Source organism: Paroedura picta, chromosome 16 (assembly GCF_049243985.1).
Source record: "Paroedura picta isolate Pp20150507F chromosome 16, Ppicta_v3.0, whole genome shotgun sequence".
NCBI classification, from domain to species: Eukaryota; Metazoa; Chordata; class Lepidosauria; order Squamata; family Gekkonidae; genus Paroedura; species Paroedura picta.
Genome location: NC_135384.1, coordinates 4,140,747 through 4,157,430, shown reverse-complemented (window position 1 = coordinate 4,157,430; position 16,684 = coordinate 4,140,747). Strand labels below are relative to the sequence as shown.

General features: G+C 43.3%; 2 protein-coding genes across 2 annotated transcripts; both read left to right on the top strand.

The window, feature by feature from the left end:
- The first annotated feature begins 1,061 nt into the window (after positions 1 to 1,061).
- Positions 1,062 to 7,324, top strand: LOC143826584 (vomeronasal type-2 receptor 26-like). The gene is made up of 5 exons (XM_077315420.1): positions 1,062 to 1,282; positions 1,712 to 2,003; positions 2,801 to 3,655; positions 5,795 to 5,921; positions 6,411 to 7,324. The coding sequence occupies exons 1-5, from the start codon at positions 1,062 to 1,064 to the stop codon at positions 7,322 to 7,324; spliced, it is 2,409 nt and encodes an 802-aa protein (XP_077171535.1).
- A 2,541-nt stretch (positions 7,325 to 9,865) lies between these two features.
- Positions 9,866 to 16,276, top strand: LOC143826583 (vomeronasal type-2 receptor 26-like). The gene is made up of 6 exons (XM_077315419.1): positions 9,866 to 10,086; positions 10,516 to 10,807; positions 11,610 to 12,464; positions 12,768 to 12,995; positions 14,698 to 14,824; positions 15,363 to 16,276. Exons 1-6 carry the CDS (start codon positions 9,866 to 9,868, stop codon positions 16,274 to 16,276), a joined length of 2,637 nt encoding a protein of 878 aa, XP_077171534.1.
- Positions 16,277 to 16,684: the final 408 nt, after the last annotated feature.

The following is a 16,684-nucleotide window of genomic DNA, read 5'->3' as shown; positions in this document are numbered from 1 at the left end:
GGCCACAATCAAGGTCACAAATAGTAATTCATAAGGTGTCTATGTTAGGTGCAACAAAGATGCTTCCAATTCATGTTGACCCGAGGAACGGATACCTCTCAGAGGTTTGATTCATAACAACCTCCCTCAGGGGATTAAAACTGAATGCCTGACCAGTTTTGTGGGGCCAACCCTCATTGTGTTGGTGCTTCCTCTTCTCTCCCTGCCTTCAACACTTCCAGACAAGGTGATCAACATGAAATCCCGGACACATTTGTCATGCATTCATAGTGATCATGTTGCATACTGTTTTGCGAACAAAAAAAAAAAAGGTTTTGTATTCAGCAGTAGGGCATATGCTAGTGAGGAGGGGAAAGATAGAGAGTGCTTTCCCAGCCAAAAAAAATGAGCAACAATAACTCCTATCCCAAGTATCTCCAGACAGCACAATTGTCCTTCCCTCTCCTCCCAGTGTCTGTCTGCCAGTCATATGACATATGCCCTGGAGATCCAAGCATTGCGTCGCTGGTAGGAGAGGGGTTTTGCCATTGCCTGCCTCCATGTCATGACCTCAGATGTTCCTTGGAGAAATTACCACCCTAATACTTGGAGGCCTTGGATATGAATACTAGCTTTAAGTTTCCTTCGGGCAGTGAAGAGGGGTATAAAAACCAAGTCTTCTTCTTTTCCTTGCTTAGACAGCCCAGCTGTCCAACTAAAGAGAGAAGGAAAGTTTTGTTGCAATTTGACAAACATGTTTTTCCCCTTACCGTGCTATAGACAACTCGTTTGAAGGGTGGTTCTCTCCTCTGTCATTATCCACTTTCTTCTGACTACTGCTTGCCAGTGTCCCAAAGGAATTTCAACAGTCATTAGACGAAAATAGCATCTTTAGAAGATGCTAGAAAGGCAGCTGTAGTTATGCACAGTTGGTGGTAAGGCTAAGGAGAGGGTGGGTTATACTACCTGTCGTATGTGGAACTGTATTCAGGCGGTCACTCAGGTTAGACGTTTTCAAACTGGAATTCTCCAAGAGGCACGTGAGTGGACAGGACTCATTACAGCAATGAACTGATTGCAAAATGGTCTTGATTGTGTTTGTTATGGTGCTGATAGCATTATACTGGTCCACAGGCAAGGTTCATGATGCCAAGTGCACCATCAGGGAATCTCTCACACGTCTTCACACATATTATCAAGAAGGAGATCTCATCATTGGGGAAATTAGTTCTTTCGTCTCTACAACGGCAGATCAGATGTATTTCAATGAACCACCGAAAGACATGGCGTATGACACGCCCTTGTAAGGACATTTCCCCCTCCCATACCAATTATCTGTGCATATCATGTCTGGGTGGGGTGCCGAATGTAGGTTGTTCCCCCATCCACATCTTTGTTCATGGGATTGAATAGAAATCCTTGGTGTTTCCAGTTTGCACTTCTAGGGTGGTGGTTGTGAAATCACACATTTTGAAATAAATCCCCCAGCTTCTGTGTTCAGTAGAGCCTGACTGGACGACAGCAATAACTCTTGTGGGATACTAAAAGATTAGAGAATCACCTCAAATACAGAAATGTTATCTGAAATTAGAGAGGGATGAATATTTTAATGGACTCGGACCTCATTACAGTTCAATGAAATCCAATGTAATGATACCATAATCGATATTTCTAGCCAGATACAATGATATTACATGCAATGTTGTTTGGTAATTTGTGTTTCTTGTCCCAGTGTACGGACTAGACATTACCAATACGCCCTGGCTCTGGCGTTTGCCGTGGAGGAAATCAACAAAAACCTCCGGCTCTTGCCCAATGTCACCTTGGGCTTCCACATCCGTGACATTTACATGAACGAGCGGGAGAGCTATCGTGCCACCATGCAGCTTCTCTCTACCAAGAACCGGTTTATTCCCAATTACAAGTGTGACTTCCGGAGCAATCTGATTGCAGTCGTTGGCGGAGCTGAAGCGAAGACGTCTCTCTACATAGCAACGGTGTTATCCCTCTACAACATCCCACAGGTAGGCTAGGTAAGGATGCAGGATATGAAGGGGCTCTAACTAAAACAGCATCTCTCCTCTATTCAGGGAAGAGCCAAGCAAAGAAATGTGTGTCTTCCCAATGCCCCGTCCCTTTATGATGTAAACATCTATCCTTAAGAGAATACAGTGATCCTAAATTGAAAAACATTCTTCAAAGTCCCTGTCCACAATTCATATTTTATAGTTCTTTGTATTTGTATGCTGTCTTGCCAGGTGACATTTGGCATAGTTGTTTCATAACAAGATGAGAATTTAGTAACTGGATTTTAAATCCATATGAAGCATATGGAAAGGGTTTCCAGATCCAATATTTGCCAGGACTAGCCCTCCAGATGGACATTAGAGAACGCCCTGGAGGAATACATCCTTGGCAAACAGGTGAATATGCCTGCAAAGAGCTGGAGCTTTAAAAGAACGAAACTAAATGGTAACTGAACTGGGAAATCCTATACGATCTGAGGCAGCTAAATCTGTTCTTCTGTCTGATCAAGGGAGGTATCATGATTGATTGATTGATTTTATCATATGCCTCGTGTATAACGTAGCCAGGAGATCCTAAGATGTATCCATCTAGTTCTTCTCCATGCATGTCACTCTCACAGGAAAGGAAACTATTTTCATTTCATCTCCACAAATGACGAAAAAACGGAACCCAAAATTTATTCTCACCTGGAAAGCATGCACCGACTTGAAGATTCCCTCATAAACATTGTCACGTTTTGTAAACTTTTCACTCTCACTCCTTATGTTTCCTTCCCAATGTTGACTTCCTCCAGCTCGCCTATGCGTCTACATCACAAATGCAGGAAATATTCTCGGGACTGTTCATGTACCAGATGGTCGCAAATGAAGCCCAACAATACAAGGGGATCCTGCAGTTAATTCTGCATTTCAGGTGGGTTTGGATTGGGCTCATTGTTGCTGATGATGAACGTGGAGAAAGATGTCAGCGCGTTATGCTTCCTTTGTTTGCTCAGAATGGCATCTGCTTGGCCTTCACAGCAAAAATCCGCCAGGCCTTAATGGTAACTTTTGAGATGATGAAAAATGGATTGGAATCCTATGAGAAATTAATGGAGAGCAGAGCTGATGTGGCTGTCCTCTTTGGAGACACGGGTTCCATCTCATATTGTAGATGGGCCCTACGCTGGTTCGAGTTAGAATTCTCAACAGTAAAGCCAAAAGGGAAGGTTTACATTCTGACCATTCAGATGGATTTTGCATCTTTTTTCTATCAAAGAGACTGGGACAACACCGCCCATCATGGCACCATTGGCTTGACGGTTCACACCCAGGAACCACCAGGATTCAAACAGTTTCTTCAGCGCAAAAAACCTTTTGAGACGAAAGGAGATGGCTTCATCAGGGAGTTCTGGGAACAGGCTTTCCTCTGCCAGTTCTCTGATGCACGGGTGCAGATGGGTTTTGATAAAGTTTGCACTGGGCAGGAGAAAATGGAGAGCCTTCCGGGAGATGTTTTTGAAATGAGTATGACTGGTACTAGCTATAGTATCTATAATGCTGTCTATGCCATAGCACATGCTTTACGTGATCTGTCTTCATCTCCTGGTGGACACAGAAGATTTCTGAAGAGAAAGGAATCTAACCTCTTCCATCGATCCTCATGGCAGGTAACTGTGAATGAAAACCATGACTCTGGCCACAGAGATGCATGCAATCCATCCTGTATGGCACCTCTCCAGAAAGGATACCTGAATTCATCTCCATCCCTTGTTTCCTGTCCCATCCAACTTAGCATGTCACAATTCTCCAAACTTCAGCCTTGTTCACCACTTCCTCTGAGGGCCTTGGGGATATTCAGCCCGGAGAAGAGGAGGTTAGGAGGGGACCGTCCAAGAGGAGGTTGAGAGGGAATCAGCTGCACACAATGTTTTCCAAAAATGAGCTTCATTTGTGTCTTCATTTGTGTCTCCCTTTTCAACGTAGCTGCACCACTTTCTGAAAAGGGTCTCATTCAATAACAGTGCTGGGGAGACAATTTCATTTTATCCCAGTGGGGAAGCCAACCCACGGTATGATATTGTCAACTGGCATATTTCCCAAAATCAATCTTTTTCCAAAGTCAAGATTGGAGAGGTTCATCCAGAAGCTCCAGCAGACCAAATGTTGACCATCCATGAAGAGAGCATCACGTGGAACAGTTGGTTTAACAATGTAAGGTTGGCCTTCAGAATCTGGGGAAACTTCCACTAAACAATTCTGCTATACAAATATGAACTTTGATCCCCCACTGTGTTTTTTAGAAGAATGATGTTAAGTGGTTGTAGTGATTAAGAAGGGTGGGTGCTAATCTGGCAAGCCGGGATCGATTCCCCCCTCTTCCACCTGCAGTCAGTTGGGTGACCTTTGGCTAGTCACAGTCCTGTTTGAGTTGTTCTCACAGAACAGTCCTGTCTGGGCTCTCTCAGTCCTTCCTTCCCCAAAGAGTCTCGGTTGTGGGGAGAGGAATGGAAGGAAACTGTAAACCACTTTAAAAATCTCTTGGGTAGTGGAAAGCAGGGTATACAACACAACGCTGCTGCTTCTTCTTCTATGAGGAAGACTAAAGGGAGGGTAATCTGGTTTATACAGGCCAAGCATTTGATAGGACAACCCATCCTCTCAAAAAATGTGTGTATAAAACAAGGTTAAGCAAGATTTTCTACCTGAGAGCCACCTCTCACTTGCTGGTCACTCCTGCATTTTGAGACTCTTCAGGTAGGGAAAAGCAGGACACCAAAACCGACTCTTCTTCATTTGACGCCCTATGATGACCGTGTGTTAATGAAGAGACCGAAATACAAGGGTTTAAATCTCTCCATTTCCCCTCTTCTCGTCTCTCGAGATTTTTTTTCCTTGGCCCATTCCACACATGTTGGATAATGCACTTTCATTTTGCATTTGCAGATGAATTTTCCTTTGCAAAACAGGGAAATCTACTTCTAAAATGCATTATCCAACGTGAGCAGAATTGTCCCTTAACTTCTAAGCATACGAGGCCCCTCCTGGGACCTGTTGCAGGGCATAGTAGGAAGAATTGGGTGAGTTAAACACACACTAGCTTCAACCAATCCAACACATTTCTTTATTACTACATAAGTATTATTATTTTAATAAAGCTACCTGTCATATTAAGGGCACAAGTTGTGAATGGAAGAGAAGAGTCATTGAGTGTCTCTGGAATAATACTTTTCATGTGCACTTTTTAAAGAACTGTCAAAAATGCCAACTCTTTCAATAGGGACAATCAATTTCAAAGAGAGGGGGAACCTTGCCCACCCAAGCTGGGACCTTCATCATTTCCATAGTGTGTAGGAGAAGTAAATTAACATGAGTAATTTGGAATGAAGCCAACACACAAATTACAGATGAGAATTAAATATCCTGAACTATAAAAGGTAAAGGTATCCCCTGTGCAAGCGCCGGGTCATGTCTGACCCTTGGGGTGACACACTCTAGCGTTTTCATGGCAGACTCAATACGGGGTGGTTTGCCAGTGCCTTCCCCAGTCATTACCGTTTACCCCCCAGCAAGCTGGGTACTCATTTTACCGACCTCAGAAGAATGGAAGGCTGAGTCGACCTTGAGCCGGCTGCTGGGAATGAACTCCCAGCCTCATGGGCAAAGCTTTCAGATGGCTGCCTTACCACTCTGCGCCACAAGAGGCTCATGTCCTGAACTATAGACCATGAATAATTGAGAGAAACAAAAGTGACATTATTTTAGACGCAATACTGACAGTAAATTTGTCTGCCTCGCGTATCCCTTAGACAAAGCCCCTTTCCATCTGCTCTGAAAGTTGCAATCCAGGTTCCAGGAAGGAAAGGAAGGAGGGAGAGCCATTCTGCTGCTATAACTGCAAACAGTGTCCAGGAGGGAAGATCTCGAATCGGAAAGGTAAGAGGTTTGTAGTCCAATCTTGACCCAAGTTGCACCGTTTAAAAAATAGAATTTGCAAAGCTGGATTTGGAAAATCCTGGTTCAAATCCGTATCTCCCATGGCAGCTTGTTAGGTGATACGAAACCAGCACTGTGTTCAAATGGTAAAAATACTGAGAAAGGATGACCTGGAGGAAGAGGGGGAGAAAGTCATTTGATGGAACACGGTTGCTTCTTTTATACTTTCAACAGTCCAGCACAGTCTTCCCCATTTCAAACTTCTGCCAGCTTGAGGGTTCTGAGTGTCAATAGCCAATAAAGAAAAGGAGAAAAATCTTTCTTCATAATTGTAACAAAATGAATGAATGGAATGAATGAATGAATGAAACAATACGTATATATCTATAAAATAAAATATCTGGCATGACTAATATTCCAAGCAGAAGAGTGTCTCTCTTTAATATCACCTAGCTATGGAGGACTGAAGTGCCATATTTGTTTGTTAAGATGCAGATGACTGCTTCCAGTGCTCAGAAGGTCAATATCCAAATGATGACCAAAATGGATGCCTTCCCAAGAGTCTCAACTTCCTCTCCTACAGGGAAACTTTGGGGATCGTTTTGGTCGTTCTGTCCCTCGCTCTTTCCTTATCCACATCTGTCGTGCTAGGAATCTTCATCAAGCACCAGAACACCCCCATTGTCAAAGCCAACAATCGGGACCTCACCTATTGTCTCCTCGTCTCCCTCCTGCTGTGCTTTCTGTCTTCTTTGCTCTTCATCGGCCAGCCTGACCAAGTGACCTGCAAGCTGCGACAAACTGCTTTTGGGATCATCTTTGCGGTGGCTGTTTCTTCTGTGTTGGCTAAAACCATCACCGTGGTTTTGGTTTTCATAGCCACTAAACCAGGATCCAAGATCAGGTCCTGGGTGGGGAAAAGACTTTCCAATGCTATAATATTGTCCTCGACATTGGTTCAAGCGAGTATTTGTATGATCTGGTTATATACTGACCCTCCTTTCCCAGATGTTGACTTTCATTCTTTGGCTGTAGAAATCATCTTGAAATGCAATGAAGGCTCTTCCAATATGTTCTTTTACATTTTGGGGTACATGGGGTTTCTGTCTCTTGTCTGTTTCACTGTGGCTTTCTTGGCCAGGAATCTACCCGACACCTTTAATGAAGCAAAGTTCATCACGTTCAGCATGTTGGTCTTTTGCAGTGTGTGGGTGTCTTTTGTTCCAACCTACCTGAGCACCAAAGGGAAGTATATGGTGGCCGTGGAGATCTTCTCCATCTTGGCTTCCAGCACAGGCTTACTAGGCTGCATTTTTCTCCCGAAATGTTATGTCATTTTGCTGCGGCCCGAGCTGAATGACAAAAAACAGTTAATGAGGAATAGAAAGGGAAGAGAGATTTGAAATGTCTAGTGGTGTCTTGTAATAGAAGACCTGAAAACAGAGTACTTGGTCTCATTACTTAGTTTATCAAGGCTTGTCTAACATTTGAAACAGTTGGTAGTTACTTTTTAGCTGATGTTTCAGCCATGGAGTCAATACAGATACCAAATTTGACGTGATTACTCTACAGTGATTACTCTGCAGAGCCTCACAGAAGTATTTGGTATTTGTGATGAACTCATGTACTGAGCTGGATCTTCCAGACTGGCCTGATCTCATCAGATTTTGGATTCTAAGCAAGGTCAACTCTGGTTAGCACTGGGATGGGAGACCTCCGAGAAAACCCAGCAAACCATCGCAAAACACTTTTCTTTGACTGTTTCCTTGAAATCCCATACATTGGCTGTGACTCCATGGCACGTTCCACAACCATGAAAAGCCACACAATACTGATAAAACCAACAATAAACTTATATGAAGAATTCACAGGGGTTTTATGTTTTTGTTTTTACTTCAATTTATTGTAGAATTTTCAAGGAAGATGCAAACAGTTCACAAACTTGGAATAAAACTCGACATGTTCACAGAATGGGTCAATCTGTTAACAGACAGTTTCAGAAGAATTTCCTTCTTTGACATATGAAAATTAGACACTCTTTTCTTCTTATGCACAGCTCTCTGAAGCAACGAAAGCTTGAACAGGCTCAAAACCTGTTTCATTTATTTATTTATAACATTTGTGTACCACCCTCCCCAGAGGCTCAAATAATAAAACAACAATTAGAGACCCACAAATAATCCATCAAATTGGTAGATAAAATAAGAACCACAATGATATTTATCAGTCAGCCGCTATCTTCCAAAGAGCTACATAATAAATTCTATCATTCAATTTGCCAGGGTCATTTTTAATACTTTGTTTTCAATATCAAATTATAATTTCAAGTTATGAGATTTGAATGCATATGTTGTATTATTGTTGTATTTATTTGAATGAATGCTACAGGGCAGGAGAGGACTAGAAGAAGTAGGACGTGTTGTGCAGGGAAAGGACTGATCAGTCAATGTGAAAGGGGGTTGGAGAGAGAGAGAGAGAGAGAGAAATTAAGCATGGAGAGTGTGGAATTGGAAGAAGCTGGGTTTCAACATCTCACTTTTGCCTACCAGGTCAAAAACACCTTTCCTCTCCCCACAAGAGGCACCCTGTGAGGTGGGTGGGACTGAGAGACTTCTAAGAAAATTGCTCTGTGACAACAGCGCTAGGAGAACTCTGATTGGCCCAAGGTCACCCAGCTGGCTGCATGTGGAGGAGGAGGAGTGGGGCATCAAACCAGGTTCTCCAGATGAGAGTCCACCACTCAGAAAAACTCTTCCATGCTGGATCTCAAATGCATGTTATAACACGTCTGGAGAATGATGGAGACAGGGTAGGGCTAGCAGCATGCTATTCCTGTACTAGTGTGGCTGAAGAGGAACTGGGAGGGTTGGCATGAACCCTGGTCTGAGGCCGCCATCAAGGTCACAAATAGTAATTCATAAGGTGTCTATTTTAGGTGCAACAAAGATGCTTCCAATTCATGTTGACCCGAGGAACGGATGCCTCTCAGAGGTTTGATTCATAACAACCTCCCTCAGGGGTTTAAAACTGAATGCCTGGCCAGTTTTGTGGGGCCAACCCTCATTGCGTTGGTGCTTCCTCTTCTCTCCCTGCCTTCAACGCTTCCAGACAAGGTGATCAATATGAAATCCCAGACACATTCGTCATGCATTCATAGTGATCATGTTGCATACTGTTTTGCGAACAAAAAAAAAAAGGCTATGTATTCGGCAGTAGAGCATATGCTAGTGAGGAGGGGAAAGATAGAGAATGCTTTCCCAGCAAAAAAAAATGAGCAGCAATAACTCCTATCCCAAGTATCTCCAGAGAGCACGATTGTCCTTCCCCCTCCTCCCAGTGTCTGTCTGTCTGTCTGTCATGTGCCCTGGAGATCCAAGTATTGTGTGGCTGGCAGGAGAGGGGTTTTGCCATTGCCTGCCTCCATGTCATGACCTCAGATGTTCCTTGGAGAAATTACCACCCTAATACTTGGAGGCCTTGCATACGAATACTAGATTTAAGTTTCCTTCGGGCAGTGAAGAGGGGTATAAAAACCAAGTCATCTTCTTTTCCTTGCTTAGACAGCCCAGCTGTCCAACGAAAGAGAGAAGGAAAGTTTTGCTGCAATTTGACAAACATGTTTTTCCCCTTACTGTGCTATAGACAACTCGTTTGAAGGGTGGTTCTCTCCTCTGTCATTATCCACTTTCTTCTGACTACTGCTTGCCAGTGTCCCAAAGGAATTTCAACAGTCATTAGACGAAAATAACATCTCCGGATGATGCTAGAAAGGCAGCTGTAGTTATGCACAGTTGGTGGTAAGGCTAAGGAGAGAGTGGGTTATACTACCTGTCGTATTTGAAATTGTATTCAGGTGGTCATTCAAGTTAAATGGTTGCAAACTGGAATTCTCCAAGAGGCACGTGAGTGGACAGGCCTCATTACAGCAATGAACTGATTGCAAAATGGTCTTGATTGTGTTTGTTATGGTGCTGATAGCATTATACTGGTCCACAGGAAAGGTTCATGATGCCAAGTGCACCATCAGGGAATCTCTCACACGTCTTCACAAATATTATCAAGAAGGAGATCTCATCATTGGGGAAATTAGTTCTTTCGTCTCTACAACGGCAGATCAGATGTATTTCAATGAACCACCGAAAGACATGGCGTATGAAACGCCCTTGTAAGGACATTTCCCCCTCCCATACCAATGATCTGTGCATATCATGTCTGGGTGGGGTGCTGAATGTAGGTTGTTCCCCCATCCACACCTTTGTTCATGGGATTGAATAGAAATCCTTGGTGTTTCCAGTTTGCACTTCAAGGCTGGTGATTGTGAAACCACACATTTTGAAACAAATCCCCCAGCTTCTGTGTTCAGTAGACCCTAATTGGATGAGAGCAATAACTCTAGTGGGATACTAAAAGATTAGAGAATCACCTCAAATACAGAAATGTTATATGAAATTAGAGAGGGATGAATATTTTAATGGACTCAGACCTCATTACAGTTCAATGAAATCCAATGTAATAATACCATAATCGATATTTCTAGCCAGATACAATGATATTACATGCAATATTGTTTGGTAATTTGTGTTTCTTGTCCCAGTGTACGGACTAGACATTACCAATACGCCCTGGCTCTGGCGTTTGCCGTGGAGGAAATCAACAAAAACCTCCGGCTCTTGCCCAATGTCACCTTGGGCTTCCACATCCGTGACATTTACATGAACGAGCGGGAGAGCTATCGTGCCACCATGCAGCTTCTCTCTACCAAGAACCGGTTTATTCCCAACTACAAGTGTGACTTCCGGAGCAATCTGATTGCAGTCGTTGGCGGAGCTGAAGCGAAGACTTCTCTCTACATAGCAACGGTGTTATCCCTCTACAATATCCCACAGGTAGGCTAGGTAAGGATGCAGGATACGAAGGGGCTCTAACCAAAACAGCATCTCTACTCTATTCAGGGAAGAGCCAAGCAAAGAAAAAAGTGTCTTCCCAATGCCCCGTCCCTTCACAATGTAAATATCTATCCATAAGAGAATATAATGATCCTAAAATTCAAAAACATTCTTCAAAGTCTCTGTCCATACTTCATATTTTATGGTGGTTTTTGGATTTGTATGCTGTCTTGCCACAAGACATTTGGCATAGTTGTTTCATAACAAGGTGAGAATTTAGTGACTGGATTTTAAATCCATATGAAGCATATGGAAAGGGCTTCCAGATCCAATATTAGCCAGGACTAGCCCTCCAGATGGACATTAGAGAATGCCCTGGAGGAATACATCCTTGGCAAACAGGTGAATATGCCTGCAAAGAGCTGGAGCTTTAAATGAACGAAACTAAATGGTAAATAAACTGGGAAATCCTATAGTTGATCTGAGGCAGCTAAATCTGTTCTTCTGTCTGATCAAGGGAGGTATCATGATTGATTGATTGATTTTATCATATGCCTCGTGTATAACGTAGCCAGGAGATCCTAAGATGTATCCATCTAGTTCTTCTCCATGCATGTCACTCTCACAGGAAAGGAAACTATTTTCATTTCATCTCCACAAGAGACCAAAAAAGGGAACCCAAAATTTATTATCACCTGGAAAGCATGCACCGACTTGAAGATTCCCTCATAAACATTGTCACGTTTTGTAAACTTTTCACTCTCACTCCTTACGTTTCCTTCCCCATGTTGACTTCCTCCAGCTCGCCTATGCGTCTACATCACAAATGCAGGAAATATTCTCGGGACTGTTCATGTACCAGATGGTCGCAAATGAAGCCCAACAGTACAAGGGGATCCTGCAGTTAATTCTGCATTTCAGGTGGGTTTGGATTGGGCTCATTGTCGCTGATGATGAACGTGGAGAAAGATGTCAGCGCGTCATGCTTCCTTTGTTTTCTCGGAATGGCATCTGCTTGGCCTTCACAGTAAAAATCCGCCAGGCCTTAATGATAACTTTTGATATGATGAAAAATGGAATGGAATCCTATGAGAAATTAATGGAGAGCAGAGCTGATGTGGCTGTCCTCTTTGGAGACACGGGTTCCATCTCATATTTTAGGTGGGCCCTACGCTGGTTCGAGTTAGAATTCTCAACAGTAAAGCCAAAAGGGAAGGTTTACATTCTGACCATTCAGATGGATTTTGCATCTTTTTTCTATCAAAGAGACTGGGACAACACCGTCCATCATGGCACTATTGGCTTGACGGTTCACACCCAGGAACCACCAGGATTCAAACAGTTTCTTCAGCGCAAAAAACCTTTTGAGACTAGAGGAGATGGCTTCATCAGGGAGTTCTGGGAACAGGCTTTCCTCTGCCAGTTCTCTGATGCACGGGTGCAGATGGGTTTTGATAAAGTTTGCAGTGGGCAGGAGAAAATGGAGAGCCTTCCAGGAGATGTTTTTGAAATGAGTATGACTGGTACTAGCTATAGTATCTATAATGCTGTCTATGCCATAGCACATGCTTTACATGACCTGTCTTCATCTCCTGGTGGACACAGAAGATTTCTGAAGAGAAAGGAATCTAACCTCTTCCATCGATCCTCATGGCAGGTAACTGTGAATGAAAACCATGACTCTGGCCACAGAGATGCATGCAATCCATCCTGTATGGCACCTCTCCAGAAAGGATACCTGAATTCATCTCCATCCCTTGTTTCCTGTCCCATTCACTCTAGACTGTCACAATTCTCCAAGTTTCAGCCTAGTTCACCACTTCCTCTTGGGGATATTTAGCCCGGAGGAAGTTAGGAGGGGTCCGTCCAAGAGGAGGTTGAGAGGGAATCAGCTGCACACAATGTTTTCCAAAAATGAGCTTCATTTGTGTCTTCATTTGTGTCTCCCTTTTCAACGTAGCTTCACCACTTTCTGAAAAGGGTCTCATTCAATAACAGTGCTAGGGAGACAATTTCATTTCATCCCAGTGGAGAAGCCAACCCACGGTATGATATTGTCAACTGGCATATTTTCCAAAATCAATCTTTTTTCAAAGTCAAGATTGGAGAGGTTCATCCAGAAGCTCCAGCAGACCAAATGCTGACCATTCATGAAGAGAGCATCACGTGGAACAGTTGGTTTAACAATGTAAGTTTGGCCTTCAGAATCTGGGGAAACTTCCACTAAACAATTCTACTATACAAACTTTGATCCCCTGCTGTGTTTTTTAAAAGAATGATGTTAAGTGGTTGTAGTGATTAAGAAGGGTGGGCGCTAATCTGGCAAGCTGGGATCGTTTCCCCCCTCTTCCACCTGCAGTCAGCTGGGTGACCTTGGGCTAGTCACAATCCTGTTTGAGCTGTTCTCACAGAACAGTCCTGTCTGGGCTCTCATAGAATCATAGAGTTGGAAGGGGCCATACAGGCCATCTAGTCCACCCCCCTGCTCAACGCAGGATCAGCCCTAAGCATCCTAAAGCATCCAAGGAAAGTGTGTATCCAACCTTTGCTTGAAGACTGCCAGTGAGGGGGAGCTCACCACCTCCTTAGGCAGCCTATTCCACTGCTGAACTACTCTGACTGTGAATTTTTTTTCCTGATATCTTGCCTATATCGTTGTACTTGAAGTTTAAACCCATTACTGCGTGTCCTTTACTCTGCAGCCAATGGGAACAGCATCCTGCCCTCCTCCATGTGACAACCTTTCAAATACTTAAAGAGGGCTATCATGTCCCCTCTCAACCTCCTTTTCTCGAGGCTGAACATTCCCAGGTCCCTCAACCTATCTTCATAGGGCTTGGTCCCTTGGCCCCAGGTCACCCTCGTCGTTCTCCTCTGTACCCTTTCAATTTTATTTACGTCCTTCTTGAAGTGAGGCCTCCAGAACTGCACACAGTACTCCAGGTGTAGTCTGACTACTTGATGAGTAGTCCTTCCACCCCCTCATCTAGATCATTAATAAATATGTTAAAAAGTACCGGGCCGAGCACCGAACCCTGAGGTACCCCGCTACTCACCTCTCTCCAGTCTGATGAAACACCATTGACAACAACTCTTTGAGTGCGGTTCTCTAACCAATTCCCTATCCACCTAACTATCTGAAAATCCAGATTGCAGTCCTTGAATTTATTCATCAGAACATCATGGGGAACCTCTCTCTCTCAGTGCTTCCTTCCCCAAAGGGTCTCCATTGTGGGGAGAGGAACTGAAGGAAACTGTAAACCACTTTAAAAATCACTTGGGTAGTGGAAAGCAGGATATAAAACCCAACACTGCTGCTTCTTCTTCTTCTATGAGGAAGACTAAAGGGAGGATAATCTGGTTTATACAGGCCAGAATCGTTCCTTAACTTCTAAGCACACGAGGCCCCTTCTGGGACCTGTAGCAGGGCGTAGTAGGAAGAATTGGGTGAGTTAAACACACACTAGCTTCAACCAATCCAACACATTTCTTTATTACTTCATAAGTATTATTATTTTTAATAAAGCTACCTGTAATATTAAGGGCACAAGTTATGAATGGAAGAGAAGAGTCATTGAGTGTCTCTAGAATAATACTTTCCATGTGCACTTTTTAAAGAACTGTCAAAAATGCCAACTCTTTCAATGGGGACAATCAATTTCAAGGAGAGGCGGAACCTTGCCCACCCAAGCTGGGACCTTCATCATTTCCATAATGTGTAACAGCTCAGCAGAAGTAGATTAACATAAGTAATTTGGAATGAAGCCAACACACAAATGACGAGATTTAATGTCCTGGACTATAGACCATGAATAATTGGGAGAAACAAATGTGACGTTATTTTAGACGCAATACTGACAGTAAATTAGTCTGCCTCATGTATCCCTTAGACAAAGCCCCTTTCCATCTGCTCTGAAAGTTGCAATCCAGGTTCCAGAAAGGAAAGGAAGGAGGGAGAGCCGTTCTGCTGCTATGACTGCAAACAGTGTCCAGGAGGGAAGATCTCAAATCAGAAAGGTAAGAGGTTTGTAGTCCCATCTTGAGCCAAGTTGCACAGCTTAAAACATAGAAGTTGCAAAGCAGGATCTGGAAGATCCTGGTTCAAATCAGTATCTCCCATGGCAGCTTGTTAGGTGATACGAAACCAGCACTGTGTTCATCTGGTAAAAATGCTGAGAAAGGATGACCTGGAGGAAGAGGGGGAGAAAGTCACTTGATGGAACATGGTTGCACCTTTTCTGCTTTCAACAGTCCAGCACAGTGTTACCCATTTCAAACTTCTGCCAGCTTGAGGGTTCTGAGTGTCAATAGCCAATAAAGAAAAGGAGAAAAATCTGTCTTCATAATTAAAACAAAATGAATAAATGAATGAACGAATGAATGAATTATACAAAATGAATGAATGAATGAATGAATGAATGAATGAATGAATGAAAATATTTTAATATATCTATAAAATAATGTATCTGGCATGACTAATATTCCAAGCTCAAGAGTGTCTCTCTTTAATTTCACCTACCTATGGAGGACTGAAATGCCATATTTGTTTGTTAAGATGCAGATGACTGCTTCCAGTGCTCAGAAGGTCAATATCCAAATGATGACCAAAATGGATGCCTTCCCAAGGGTCTCAACTTCCTCTCCTACAGGGATACTTTAGGGATCGTTTTGGCCGTTCTGTCCCTCTCCCTTTCCTTATCCACGTCTGTGGTGCTAGGAATCTTCATCAAGCACCAGAACACCCCCATTGTCAAAGCCAACAATCGGGACCTCACCTATTCTCTCCTCGTCTCCCTCCTGCTGTGCTTTCTGTCTTCTTTGCTCTTCATCGGCCAGCCTGACCAAGTGACCTGCAAGCTGCGACAAACTGCTTTTGGCATCATATTTGCGGTGGCTGTTTCTTCTGTGTTGGCTAAAACCATCACCGTGGTTTTGGTTTTCATGGCCACTAAACCAGGATCCAAGATCAGGTCCTGGGTGGGGAAAAGACTTTCCAATGCTATAATATTGTCCTCGACATTGGTTCAAGCGAGTATTTGTATGATCTGGTTATATACTGACCCTCCTTTCCCAGATGTTGACTTTCATTCTCTGGCTGTAGAAATCATCTTGAAATGTAATGAAGGCTCATCCAATATGTTCTTTTACATTTTGGGGTACATGGGGTTTCTGGCTCTTGTCTGTTTCACTGTGGCTTTCTTGGCCAGGAATCTGCCCAACACCTTTAATGAAGCAAAGTTCATCACGTTCAGCATGTTGGTCTTTTGCAGTGTGTGGGTGTCTTTTGTTCCAACCTACCTGAGCACCAAAGGGAAATACATGGTGGCCGTGGAGATCTTCTCCATCTTGGCTTCTAGCACAGGCTTACTAGGCTGCATTTTTCTCCCGAAATGTTATGTCATTTTGCTGCGGCCCGAGCTGAATGACAAAAAACAGTTAATGAGGAATAGAAAGGGAAGAGAGATTTGAAATGTCTAGTGGTGTCTTGTAATAGAAGACCTGAAAACAGAGTACTTGGTCTCATTACTTAGTTTATCAAGGCTTGCCTAACATTTGAAAAAGTTGGTAGTTGCTTTTTAGCTGATGTTTTGGCCATGGAGTCAATACAGATACCTAATTTGAAGTGATTACTCTACAGTGATTACTCTACAGAGCCTCACAGAAGTATTTGGTATTTGTGATGAACTCATGTACTGAGCTGGATCTTCCAGACTGGCCAGATCTCATCAGATTTTGGATTCTAAGCAAGGTCAACACTTGTTAGCACTGGGATGGAAGACCTCCGAGAAAACCCAGCAAACCATCGCAAAACACTTTTCTTTGACTGTTTCCTTGAAATCCCATACATTGGCTGTTACTCCATGGCACGTTCCACAA

Coding starts and splice junctions, on each gene's coding strand:
- LOC143826583 (XM_077315419.1), top strand. CDS start 9,866: ATGGTCTTGATTGTGTTTGTTATGGTGCTGATAGCATTATACTGGTCC. Junction 10,087..10,515: donor ATGGCGTATGAAACGCCCTT/GTAAGGACATTT, acceptor TTCTTGTCCCAG/TGTACGGACTAGACATTACC. Junction 12,465..12,767: donor TCCATCGATCCTCATGGCAG/GTAACTGTGAAT, acceptor TTTTCAACGTAG/CTTCACCACTTTCTGAAAAG.
- LOC143826584 (XM_077315420.1), top strand. CDS start 1,062: ATGGTCTTGATTGTGTTTGTTATGGTGCTGATAGCATTATACTGGTCC. Junction 1,283..1,711: donor ATGGCGTATGACACGCCCTT/GTAAGGACATTT, acceptor TTCTTGTCCCAG/TGTACGGACTAGACATTACC. Junction 3,656..5,794: donor TCCATCGATCCTCATGGCAG/GTAACTGTGAAT, acceptor CGTATCCCTTAG/ACAAAGCCCCTTTCCATCTG.